The sequence below is a fragment of the Eschrichtius robustus genome, chromosome 16, assembly GCF_028021215.1.
Source record: "Eschrichtius robustus isolate mEscRob2 chromosome 16, mEscRob2.pri, whole genome shotgun sequence".
NCBI classification, from domain to species: Eukaryota; Metazoa; Chordata; class Mammalia; order Artiodactyla; family Eschrichtiidae; genus Eschrichtius; species Eschrichtius robustus.
Window position 1 is genome coordinate 72497829 of NC_090839.1, and position 13882 is coordinate 72511710.

General features: G+C 45.1%; 1 protein-coding gene across 1 annotated transcript; it reads right to left on the reverse strand.

Moving 5' to 3' along the window:
- Positions 1 to 595: 595 nt before the first annotated feature.
- NDUFAB1 (NADH:ubiquinone oxidoreductase subunit AB1) lies at positions 596 to 9744 on the reverse strand. The gene is made up of 5 exons (XM_068524417.1): positions 9526 to 9744; positions 3572 to 3694; positions 2613 to 2700; positions 1550 to 1649; positions 596 to 761 (listed from the first exon to the last, which is right to left on the reverse strand). The coding sequence occupies exons 1-4, from the start codon at positions 9691 to 9693 to the stop codon at positions 1558 to 1560; spliced, it is 471 nt and encodes a 156-aa protein (XP_068380518.1). The 5' UTR covers positions 9694 to 9744; the 3' UTR covers positions 596 to 761; positions 1550 to 1557.
- Between the last annotated feature and the right edge of the window lie 4138 nt (positions 9745 to 13882).

Consider the following 13882-nt stretch of genomic DNA (forward strand, 5'->3'; position numbering starts at 1 on the left):
CTTCCTACTTAACTACAAGACCTTGGTCTCCTCCCTCCTACAAACTAGAAGTTTCGGGAAAAGTAGAGAAGTATTTTATGATAGGTCTCTCAAGTTAAATCTCATCAAGAGTTAGGCAGTTGCCTACATTAATTCCAAAGACCTAACGCAGTGCTAGGAATAAAAGGAGCACAAGTTAATACTTACTGGTATATGACAAAGACACAATGTCAAAGTAATCTTCTAGGAGGAAAGAGAACCTTTTATCCTCCAAAATTACTAAATTCCATTAATTCAGAAATGGATCCTTAGGACAGAGACGAAAAATTAGTCCCACACACTGGTGTCAGCTGATACATGGAATAATCAGTAAACTAATGGAGGCACAAATATATTTGAGGCATTTTTGAGGCAAAATGTTTTTTATCACTAATTCATTCCTCATGCTGAAGGTGATGGGAGACCAACTTGTTTCAAGTACCCTGCTGGAAAAGTCATATTTTTGATATGCATGAATACCAATGACAAATTAGACAAATCTCTAAAAATGCTAAGCAATGTCAATATAAAGAAAGCACCTTAGAGACAAAATGAAAAAACTGAAGACAGAAAAATGTTGGTTTTATAGATTTATTTTCAACAGGCAAAAACACTTAAGACAATTTAAGTACAAGTCTACACAGAATTACTCTTGTCAAAGTCAGCAATGATGCCGAGATGCGTTCTCACTTCCAGACACTCGCCAGCATCTTCTGAGTCTTCTCTCAGTGAAGAAAAGGGGTCTGGCAAAAGACAAGTTCAGTGTTTCTCTCTGGTGCTACTGACCTTAAGTGATAATCTCTGAGGTGCTAAATCCAGGGTAACTAAAGTTATAGACTCTAATAAAATGTTTTATTTTAAAAGTCTGATCACTTGATTATTCTACAGCCTAAAGAACAATAGCTAATATTTATCACGAGGCTTCTTTACATCAAGCACTGTATTAAGTGATTTCCATACACTATTCAATTTTACCTTCACAGAAGCCCCAGGTAGGTCCTATCATTATCCCCATTTTACATATGAGGAAACTGAGGCTTACAGAGGCTACACAGCCTGCCCAAGACCACAGGCTTATAGAATGTTGCAGAGCTGAGAATAAACTCAGGTGTCTGACGCTAGAGTCCATCCTCTTACCCAAGAGGCCTCTCCTGCCTAATTAGGAGCCAGGCCATCTCAGCTTCCTGGACAGTTACCCTTGGGTGGGTAACCGAGGGAGGCAGAGGTCTCTGCTTCTGTGTTGCCTCGCACAGTTTTTTGTACAAGGCTGCTTTTACGAGGAGGGCTGACAATCAGTCAGAGAGTCCTGTCCAGGAGTGAACTGCTGTCAACACCTCTGGAGGAGAAAGATGATCACTAGGGCTGGCCTCCTTGGAGTGGCAGATAACCAGAAGGTGCCTGCATTTTATAACCAGTGAAAATCTGTCAAGCACTTCCATTTTTCCATTTCTTCCCAAGTCTGTCTTTATTGAAGAACCACAGAGAGATTAATTCTATGGGAGAACATAATTCCATAAATCAAGTTATTTACCTGATATTTTATTCATATACATCCTTCTTATCTGCAATGTAATCTACAATTTCTTGTGGGCACATTAACTTCTCCGCATCTATATCAGGAATTTCAAACCCTGAAAGTAAAATGTGCAACAATGCGTGAGTGTAGAAAATGCCAGTCCTTCAGAACTGAAAGTATCTAACACTTCAGCAATACCCAGAAGTACATCAAAAATTTCCAGCAACCCTGAATCCCATTTAAGTGGTGAGCCTGTTACGTTTCCAGGCAACATTTTTTTTAGATATAATTCACCTATTAGAAAATTCCCCCATTTAAAGTGCAAAATTCAATGGTTTTTAGTATATGCACCAGGTTGTGCACCATCACCATCATCTAATTCTAGAACATTTTCACTACCCCCGAAAGAAACCCCGTAGCCCTAACCGATACCATCCCTCTAGTTAGCATACTCTCTGAGGAACTGTAATTAAGTTCTGCTCTGTAGGAAGGCACAGAAGTCCCCTGGCTTCCACTCAGGCAATTCACCCCCAAAATGAGCCGTGGAACCTTGTAAAGGTCTCATTTGCACAACTAACCGTCCCAGACAAGGATAAGTTGGAGTGTGCATGGGAGGCACTGCAGGAAACCAAAGCGTGCATGCGCGTATGAGTCTGTGCACGCACACGCCCTATCCTTGGCACACCCAGCACTTCTCTAGACATTTAGGCCTAGCTCATCGGGGGGCTGGGGGAGGAGGGAGACGGTGCCCCAAGGTGTCATCAGCTTCTCCACAGGTGAGGCTATGCCCTCATCTTGGAGCCCCACCTCAAGAATCTCCGTGCCACACTCCCCCAGGCCTCTTCTGGTCGCTCAGCCCTTGGTATTACACCGGGCACTCTGCGGACCTGCAGTAAGTGCTCTCCAAACAAGTGCACTGTCTCTAATAATCACTTCCCCCCGACAGTAAGCAGGAGTCGGGGAGGGGTGGGCACGACTGTTGCAAACCCCAATCAGGCTCCCAGCATTCCTCTGCATTTAATCCACTGAAATCAAGAGCCACAACAGGCAGGTCCAAGACTCAGCCCGTGTGTGTTACCAAATTCGTCTTCCATGGCCATGATAATCTCCACTTGGTCCAAACTGTCTAAGCCCAGGTCTTTCATAAAATGGGAATTTACTGAGAGCTGCAAGAAAAGAAACACCAAACGCAAAATTCAGTCTGTGAGAGCGTTTGTTTCTCAAGACAACTGAATGGTGAAATATCAATCATTATACAGAAGATTTTTTAATATAAAGAGGCCATATTTTAAACATAAAGAGCCATAACTAACATTATACATTTAACGTGTGCCAACCCACACTTGGTGTGCTTTATATGTTAACTTACTCTACCTTATTTTGAAATGGTTAGCAATATATATAAAGCTAATGATGAACTCACTTTATATACTTTATGATGATCTCTGATCACTGTTCTGAATGACATGTGAGAGTCTGGTTTTTCCTGCTGCCTTACTGACCACTAAGACACCACACCTTACGAGTGACCTTCTGCTCCCTCAAGAATAGCACACAGTGTCTACGATCACCCTGTCTTTAATTTAGACCTCAGGATCACCAGGAAGAATTCTTCAAAAACCACACCAAAAACAAACTACCCTACCCACACCACAGATTCTGTTATTAAAGAGGGAATGTTTTAAGGAAGCCCTGTGAGAAAAACTCCAAGAAGAGTTAAGTTAAAAAAGCAAGGTGCACAACAGTATTTACAGTGTACTACCAGTTGTGTTTTTTTTAAAAGGTTGGGAGATACAGATCACATAGTACATACAATATACATACATGTACTTGTGTGTATATATATATATATATATATATGCCCTTCCATGTGCATTGAGAATCTCTGGAAAAATACTCAAGAAGTCAGGCACCTCCCAGAAGGAGAACTGGGTGCCTGGGGTGACTTTTTACTGAATGTCCTTTAAACCCTTTGGATTTTGTACCATGTGACTAAATACTCATTTAAAGAAAAAACATTTAAACCACATCAATTACCTTTTCTGGGTCAATCTTGTCATAGAGTTTCAAGACGTAAAGAACACGGTCCTTGATTCCCTCTAATGTCAAAGGGGGTGCGTCACTATACTGGCGGCACAGCGGTGTAACTCCACCTGGAACCTAGACCAAGGGAGGAGGGAAGCACTGTGGTTGAGCCTGAAATGCCTCTAAATAAAGGCACTGGCCTACAGATGTCTTTCACAAAGCTTTCATGGGGTTAGCAAACCCACCTCATCTGATTCTAACTGTGGCCATTCGGACACACCGAGGCCTCATGCTGGGTAGTGTCAGAAGCCCTAGCAGTTCAAGAGCATAAAAATGGATCTCCTTTCCCCTCAGAGCCAGGACTGGCCCCCTTTCCTCTGTTCAGCCATCAGGCTTTGGACATTTGTTCCGCTCAGTAACACTGCCACTAAAATCATCTAGGGCCTGCAGAAGAGCCTAAGGCTTCTCATGGCATCTCAAGCAGCCCACTGCCTCTGTAAGGCACTGCCACCTTTAATACCCAAGTCAAAATAACTCACGCCAAGAGTTGTCAGCGTGAACTGAAAGGCAGCTCACACTGAGAACCATACAGTGGACGGGTCTAATTTGGCCCCAGCAGTAATTACACTGACTTTGGCCAAGACAAATGAAGCCAGTACCAACCCAAAGAAGAGGATGATGGAGCCTGATAGGCATACATTCCAATCTATTTTCCTTCCAAGTGGGCTTGCCTTGTTGCCACCAACTAAATAATGAGCCATTCTGGTCTTTGCCATGACGGAGTAGTATCTCAAATCTCTCTGATATTAGCCTACTGGGTATTCAGCTAGGTGCTAGGGTCCTGACTGGATCCCTTCACCAAATGCGGAAGGGGCTCCAAGTCACAGATCAGTGGACTTAAGGCCGTGGGAGGTACGGTGCACAAGAGGAGAAAATGAGACAGCCGTCTGGCAGTTCTCACTGCAGAAGTCCCTAATCTGAACTGGTTTGTTCTCCTTCTAAAGTTGATTTTTAAGTCTGCAGTTTGGAGTTCTTAGGGCATAGAAACCCACAGAAAGTGGGTTTGCCTGTTGGGGTTAAGGTCCTCCAGAGTCACAAAGGTCTATGAAAAATCATAATAAAAAACACTGCCAAATGAACCGAATCAGTATACATCTGTTTCAGAAACATTTATCTTGCTTAAAAAAAAAAAAAAAAAATCAGGTATTGAAATCAGGTTTAATCAGCAAGCCAAAGAGATTAGATGAAGAGTTTTACGAATATTCTAAAGAGTATTTCTGGGTACTTTCAGAGTTTTAGAGCACTTGTTCTTTTTTGTCTAAATGTATGGTCTCCTTTCCCTTCCGACTACAGCATGGGTTATGGAGACCTCTGCTCTGGGAACATCACCAGCCTACTTATCAACAATGACTAGAAGAGGCTTTCAAGCCACAAATAAAAGTAAAGAAGCAGAAAGGACTAAAGAGAAAGGGGGAGAGGACATGACTTAATATTGGTAATGACAGAAAAGAAATCTGAGGTGGAAAGATCTAACAGAGGCCTCGTCTGTGTGCATAGCGAGAGGTGGTATGAGGTGGAATTATCGCTGGGAGAGGGTGAGAGGCAGGGGAGGCTGATGTGCACGGCACCCAAGGGAAAGGAAGAAGCTGGTGAGGGCGCGCTTGCACGCAGCTACCCAAGCGGCCCACTAGGTGTCAGCAAGGACCCCAGCAGCACTGGCAAGTGCCTACAGGGGCCAGGTGGGTACCTTGTGATCAAAGGGGACTCCACCTGGAGACCATATGCCAGTCTAAAAGGGTGGCTGCAGTGGGCTCAGCAGGAGGCAGGAAGGTGTAGCGGGTGAGAACTCAGACTCCGGAATGACAGAAGTACCCTGGCACTAGCTCTTTGTTACTAGCTGTTTGGCCTTGGGCAAGTTATTTAACCTTTCTATGCCTGTTTCCTTATCTGTAAGATGGGCATAAACAACAGTACCCAAGTTCACAGGACTGTTGTGAGGCATGAATGAGATCATGAAACATAAAGGGCTTAGAACACTGCCTGGCACACACCTAGGAATTGCTATTTAGGGCTATCTAGTAGGATCAGGATGACAACGACCTGCCAGTTTGAGAGTTTGGCAGTAGTGTAGACCCGAAGTACTCGATCTGACTCCTTCCCTCTCGATGCCACTGCCCAGCTCCGGTGTCTTTATTGATTTTCTATCATTATGTCAGGCCATAGTACCGCCCTAAGCACTTTACATATGTCATCTCCTTTAGAGCTAATAATAACCCCATTTTACAGATGAGGAAACTGAGAAAGAAAGGTTAGGTATCTTGCCCCAGGTTTCCCAGAATGGCCTCCTGGAGGGTCTTACTGCCTCCCTTCTACTGGATCTCAGCCATTTAAAAACAAACAAAAACAAAAAAAAGATATAGAATGGACAAGCACTTCTGAAAAATGTCCCCAACAGCCAACATTGCTTCTGGTGTTAATTATTCTCCCCCAAGATCTACACTTAACAATTACATGCGACAAAATGACCTCCCACAGACATCAGAGAAGGTACTGTCTGCAGGGAAAGAATGACTACCCTGTGGACTAGTAGAAGTAAACCTGACTATTAACGTCCATCTTACCTCCAATGGGGTCCATCTCTAAGGGAAACTCAGAGGAACCTAGATGGCTTTGAAGACCATCTCTGCAAACTACCCCCTGGACAGCTCTACCCAGATAGCACAGACATCTCAATCTCAGTTTGGAAATAAATTCCTTACCTGTTTCCAAAACACCTGCTCGCAGACCTCTATTCCGTCTCTACCACCTGGGGCTCTAGCCAGAAACCTCAGAGCCAACCTCCACTCTTCCCATTCCCTCATCATCATGTTTACTGGGTCACCCAGCCCAGCTGATTGGGAGGAAAGGTCTCAAACATTCCTTCAACAAATTGCATTTAATCTTTACTCCCTGTGACCTAGACAGAGAACACCCACATTCTTCAGTGCGGTATACAGCGCCCTTCAATATACCTGTCTTCCCACCTCAACTCGGGTCTCTCCCTTCCACAGGCGCCTAAGGGTCATCCCTAAGTAAGTGCCAGGCTCTTCCTGGCCTCCGCATATGCCATCACATCCTGCCCCGACTGCTTGAGAAACTGCTGCCTTCAAGACCATGCTGACTGGGGGTAATTAAGCCCCTCTTCTTGCTTCTGCACTGTACACACACCTGTCCTCACATGTGGCAATGTCTTGCCTTTACCTACTACCTGCTTGTCTCAGCAGCCTTTGAGCTTAACCTTATGTGCCAAGCACTGTGTGGTGGGCTGGATCCACAAAGATAAATAAGACATAACCTCTATGCTCAGAGAAGCCTATGGTCTAATGGAGAAGACCAATACAAACAGAACATATCAATTATAATAAAAATGTGGCAAAGGTATTTGTAGGCTGCTTCAGTAACAAAAGTTGTCAATCAGTCCTTGAGAGGCCAGGAAGGTAGAGACACCAGACTTGCAATTAGCCAGGAAAAGGATGGGGACAGATTTTTCAAGGAGGGAAGGACAGGCCAAGAAAAGGAAACGAGGCATGAAAGTGTAATGTGTAGGAAGAAATCAGTTCATGTTGCTGGAGATTAAAGGGCAAGGTGGTACACCGATATGGGCCCTGAGGCTGAAGAGACAGGGCCTGGGGCTGCAGAGCCTTGAGTAAGACAAAATAGGTTTGTCTTACTGGGGAATGAATGATGTGGGGAAAATGAATGCATGATCGCAGCCCCAAGTCCAACACCATCATGCATGTCAGTCTGGTTCCAGTACCAGCAACAGCTGAGCTTTCCCTGCACAGGTGCTTTGTCTTCATCTGGGTGCTGGGCCCCACAGAACTCTCTGGAAATTCTCTGTGCTCTGGCTGCCAGACACTTCAGATTTGGGGTTCTGGGTCAAGTATAAGACTTCAAGGCCCCATTTTAGGCCACTATCCTTTTTTTCGTACCTTCTATTTTATACTGTTATATTTTTAGACCCAGGAAAGCTGCCTTAGCTCCTTTTTTGGGGGAATCAGTTAGTATATAAATGAATAACTAGTTGCTCTGGGGTGAGCATAATGGATGGATTTGAGGAGGGAAAACGTGACAGAACGGAATAGGTAGGACGAGTGAAGGTTCAGACGAGATGAATAAGGGCTGGAGGGGGAGGTTTGGGGTGACTGGCATACAGGCAATAACAGAAAGTGAAGAGACAGGCCAGGGAGAGTGTGTGGTAAGAGATCTCTGGACCTCACCAACATTTAAGGATTTGGTAGAAAGTTCCCAACTAGGTACAAAAAGAGATGAACCAAGAGAAAGTAGTGTCAGAACAGCTAGGGAAGAAAGCACAGCAGGGAATAAGCTGGCAAGGTTAACATATATAGCTGCCACGTGTCCAATGAAGACATGAACTGATGTCTTTCTTTTGTATCCATCTCTGTATCCCTCAACAATGAACCAAGTATTTACTCTCCACTTCAAGCCGCAAAGGATATAAGGTGGCTAAACGGGAGCACTCAGTCAAAACCACTTTGTAAATATAAAGAAAATGGTTTCTCTGCTGTAACTGCAAACCGAGCAGAGGCAGTGGAACATCTCCGAGCACCCTGCTATTCAAGGCGTGGTCCAAGGACCAGCAGCAGCAAGGTCTTCTGGAAGCCCTGTGGAAATGAAGACTCTCAGGCCCCTTTCCAGAATCTGTATTTTAACACAGGTGATCAGTATGCACAATCAAGTTTGAATGGCAGTGCTCTAAGAATAAGGAATATCACTTTGCCTCTTAGCCTAACACCGAAGTCGGTCTCAGGAACAAAACGGCAACTATACACACTGCTCTTTTAACTCAACTTCAAGGGGACACTTTTAACCTTTTGATTCATCGATAAGACAATGCCCCCTGAATGAATCCACTACACTGTCAGTAAATCTTGACACTGGCTGCATAAAAGAATCACTGGCAACTTTTAAAAACCGATGACCAAGCCCCACCTCTAGAGATTCTAACTGATTTGGCCAGGGCATCCTTAGTTTTTATTCTCATATCTTAGTCAAGATTGAAACCACAATTACATGAAGTCCTGGAGTTTGAAAAGGGAATTCTCAACTTAACCTTGGGAGTCTATCCTACTATAAGACAACAGTTCTTAATCTTGGGGCGCTTCAGAATCACCTGGGGAACTTAAACACATGTCAGTGCCTCATCCCAGAGGAGTAAATCAGACGGGGAGGGGTGCAGCCCACGAGGGATTTATTTTTCTTTCTCTTTCAAGCTACCCAGGTGACTTGAATGTGCAGCCACGGTTGAGAATCACTGACCTAAGGAGAGTTTCAGTCTCAAAAAGGTTTCATCAGATAAAAAAAAAACTAGATACTACTTGTTTCCTATCCTTCCAAGAGAAACAGACAAAAGGTGCCACAGGGAGAAATCCAAGGAGAGAACTGCTGTGAAGAAGGCTGTAGGCCAGGGTGTCTTCCTCTCTGCACCCTGTCATTATTTTTTTCCTAGAAAGCTATCACGGTATTTACCATTATCACTACGATTAACGGCAACCAGTATTGTGAGAGCTTACCAAGCACCGCCCTCGGTACTCTACCTGTATCATCTCCTCTAAACCTCGCTGAAACTCCACAAGGTAGAAACTAGTATCCCATTTTTACGGTTCAGATTGAGGCTCAGCGAGGTTACAAGGCTTTTCTAAAGTTCCGGTGTCAGCTTTCGAACCCAAGGGTGTTTGACTGGAAGGTCTGTGCTGTTGCCCGTAATCACTAGGTCCCCCGGGTCCCGGCAGGGATCAACCAAGCACCGTTAGGCAGTGGGACGGAGAGCCAGCAGGCGTCCCCGGGTCACCCCCGCCAACAGCAGCCACAGTAGCTGCGGCCCCGGTGCCTGGCCCGTCCCCACCACCACGAGCGGGCCCGACGCCTGACCCCAGGCAAGTCCCCCCAAAGTCACCGCGAATCACCTGCGTGAGCACCGAGGCCGGATGCGGAGCCCCAGGCCTCGCCCTGGCCCCCGCGGGGAACAGGGTAGTGCAGAGTGACCGGGCCGCGGCCAGCGTGGGAAGCCGGGGCAGCGGCGCGAAGGCGGCGGGCAGTCGACGGACACAGGCGCAAAGGACACGAGCCGCCATGGCTACACCGACCCAGGAGGCACTGCGCCGCGCCCTCCGGTCCAGTATCCTCTTGACCTCCGCACAGGCGACGCATAGAGCGGCGCTGTCGCGAGCCGCCCGCGGTGGCGGCCCCTGGCGGCTCCTGGCTGCACTGCGCCCTCAGGGCGCGCGCGGTCCTGTCCTCCAGGTCCGGAGGCGAATGGCTGCTAGAGCCAGAGCTGAAAGGGCGAGGATGTTGTCTTTCCCTAAACACTCATCACTGACGCAAGAAAAGAACTTATTTTTGTTTATTCTCTGAAAGTTCCGAAATACATTTATTTAAAAGGTTTGATGCCGGGAATTCCCTAGCGGTCCAGTGGTTAGGGCTCCGCGCTTTCACTGCCGAGGGCCGGGGTTCGATCCCTGGTCGGTAAATTAAATTCCATAAGCTGGGGGGCACCGCCAAAAAAAAGAAAAGTTTTGATGCCGCGATTCTTCCATAGAAGAATTTAAATTAAAATTATTAAATAATTAAATTTATTTAATAGGCCAAAACAAAATTAAAATTATTTTTTAATTAATTTTATGACAATACTTCATATATATATTTTTTTATTTTATTTATTTATTTATTTATTTATGGCTGTGTTGGGTCTTCGTTTCTGTGCGAGGGCTTTCTCTAGTTGCGGCAAGTGGGGGCCACTCTTCATCGCGGTGCGCGGGCCTCTCACTGTCGCGGCCTCTCTTGTTGCGGAGCACAGGCTCCAGACGCACAGGCTCAGTAGTTGTGGCTCACGGGCCCAGTCGCTCCGCGGCATGTGGGATCTTCCCAGACCAGGGCTCGAACCCGGGTCCCCTGCATTGGCAGGCAGATTCTCAACCACTGCGCCACCAGGGAAGCCCTAAAATTATTTTTAAAATTATTTAATAGGTCAAAACTCAGTATAAAATAAGAATGTGAAAATATGAGTTGATGTAAATATATAACTAAGACTAATAAATGTGGGAATTACAATAAAAGCAATATACATATTTTAAAACTTGACAATGTATAAATAATATAGCTCACAAAAATGGGTAAGTGGGAGAAAGTTTAAGCGTGCTAATTCATTCATATTTCTCAGCAGTGAAATCCAAACATATAGAACAATGGCTCCAAACTCTGAATACTGCCTGGATGAACAATTCAACAATGCCTTTAGTTTTACTTCAGTTTCTTTTCACTTTTGTTAAATTCAAGTAAAATAAAAGGTAGTGCCTTTAATTTAAAATAGAATGCATACTATGATCCTACTGTTGTAATTTCTATTTATGTATTCATTAAAATATCCAGAATCTGTTATGTGCTGGTTGTTGAGGCTACAGCAGTGAGCAAGCCAGACTGGCAGTCTATTTTCAGATTTTACATTCTAGTGGGAAAATGTACAATAAACAAACAAAAAAAATACAACCCCCTACCACCCCCACGAAAAAAAAAACCCTCCAGGAAGGAGTGATAAGTACAATGATGGACAATAAAACAGGGAAGGGGGTAATGAGAGCTATGGGAGGCGTATCATTTTAGACAGGGTGGTCTCTGAAGGCCTCTCTTTGGAGGTGATACTTGAGCCAAGACTTTCATCAATCAGGGGGATGGAAAGAAACCCCCCGGAATCACCCTGCTGTTGGTGATGCCAACCAGAGTCTCCATGGCCATGCTAGCAGTCCACCCCAGGCTTCTGCTGCAGCCTGATTTAATCACCACCACTTCACTGCTTATTAAGCAATTGGAAGAGCAATTGTATCACCTCTTTGGAATGGTCAGTGAATAAATGGCCAAGCTCCACCTCGAGTAGCAGCCTTCCATTTCTGCAGAAAACTGGTGCCAAAAATCTGACTGGAGTCCAAGGATTAGGGCCGATAAGATCTGCTTAAGTCACCAGTGACACAACAGCCTCTGATTACACCTTCCTGGCCATGCTCTGTGGCAGACCCATGGGCCAGATCTATGATGGTCTCAGAAGAAGGAGCACTCAGGAAGAGCTTGATAGCCTACCAAGTCCATGTTTGGGACCCTCTCTTCCCATAACCTCTCTGTATTTCTGGATAACATTTAATTCTTTTGGTCAAACAAAATAAATCACCTCTTTTAAAATGACATATTTTGGGAGAGCTACTTTTCCCTTCAGCAAACACATAAAGAGAAAATGTCAGCCTAGATGGTCTGTAGAGGAAAAGGTTCATTATTAAGATTGAGATCAAGTCCTTAGCAGCTGGGGAAGATTTAAGAGAGAGCACTGGTGCTTTTCAGTAGCACCCCCATCAAAGGATGCGTAAGCATAAACTATGTCAGCTTCTTGCACACATCACCCCACCAGCCCACCAGTCATCCCTCCCTCCTCCCAGCACATTTGCACTACTGTCACATCCCTTCCTGTTCCCCCTGGGACCTTGTACCACCAGTTCTCTCTTCTCCCCTACATCTTCAACCTCTCCTTTGCTTCTGGCTCTTTCCCTTGAGCCCATAAACATGCCAAAGTTTCTCCTAGCCTAAAAACAAGGTCAGAGACCTCCTCCAGTAGCCTTTGATATATCTTTAATATCACCATTCCTCCTTCCTTTCATAGTCAACCTTCTTGAAGGAATAATCTACTCTTTTGGTCTTTAATTCCTCACTTCCTATTCACTTTTTTAAAATTAATTTTTATTGGAGTACAGTTGGTTTACAACGTTGTATTAGTTTCTGCTGTACAGCAGTGAATCAGTTATATACATACATATATCCACTCTTTTTTAGATTCTTTTCCCAAATAGGTCATTACAAGGTATTGAGTAGAGTTCCCTGTGCTATACAGTAGGCCCCCATTAGTTATCTATTTTGTATATAGCAGTGTGTATAGGTCAATCCTAATCTCCCAATTTATCCCTCCCCGCCTCCTTTCCCCCTTGGTAACCATAAGTTTGTTTTCTACATCTATGACTCTATTTCTGTTTTGTAAGTAAGTAAATTTGTCCTATTCACCCTTTAATCCACTGAAATCTAGATTTACTTGACCTCCCACCCACAGCACTAAAACTTTTCATAAACCTCACCACTGCATCTTTTTTTTTTTTAATAAATTTATTTATTTATTTTTGGCTGTGTTGGGCCTTCGTTTCTTGTGAGGGCTTTCTCCAGTTGCAGCGAGCAGGGGCCACTCTTCATCGCGGTGCGTGGGCCTCTCACTGTTGCGGCCTCTCTTGTTGCGGAGCACAGGCTCCAGATGCACAGGCTCAGTAGTTGTGGCTCACGGGCCCAGTTGCTCCGCGGCACGTGGGATCTTCCCAGACCAGGGCTCGAACCCTTGTCCCCTGCATTGGCAGGCAGATTCTCAACCACTGCGCCACCAGGGAAGCCCCTCACCACTGCATCTTAATTTAAGTCCAATAGACACAACTTCTCTGGCCATTCCTTTCCTGCCTTCTTCATGGCTCTATTTCCTCCGTTCATCATTTAAACATTGATTCTGGGGGTCTCTCCTTGACCCATTCTTGACTTTAAACATACAAGTTTTCAGAATTGATTCACTCCAGAGGTTTTAATTGCCACCTGCATCCAGCCTGGCCTCTTCTCCGAGCTTCACAGTCCTAGATCCAATTGCCTATTGCCAGATGATCTATAAGCACTCAGATCAGTTCTCTCCCCGTTGTGTGTTCCTTATTTCAACTGCTGACACCATCACCCCAGTAAGACAGAAACTGAAGACTCCTTCACCTGCTGCCTAATCATGCATTCACTTAGTCCTCCTGCTTGTTTCTTTTTCCCCCTAAATCTCTCTCTGATTCAGCTATTTCATCCCCACTGCCCCTGCCACAGGTCAGGCCCTTCTGGGCGTCTCCCTGCCTCTACTCTTGGCCTCCATAAATCCATTATTCACTGTGGCTACAGTGGGACCTTATTGCCTCACTGCTCAAACCCTTCAACAGCCCCTTCACCTGCAGCATAAAGTCCAGGTTTGTTAACATGCCTCACAAGCTCCCTGGCTACCTTTCTAGCTTCCTGAGTCTATTCCCCATGGCATAATCATCTGGTAACACTGAGTTGTTTGTAGTTCACACCATACTGTCCTTGCTGCCTGGAATATCCTTCGCTTCTGCTCTGACCTACTCACCTTGCAAGACTCAGCTAAGTTGTCATTCTTCATGAAGCTTTTCTTGAACCCCGTGTTGTGCTTGCCCATTTGAGCTTCCATAGCCGAACTCTGAACAC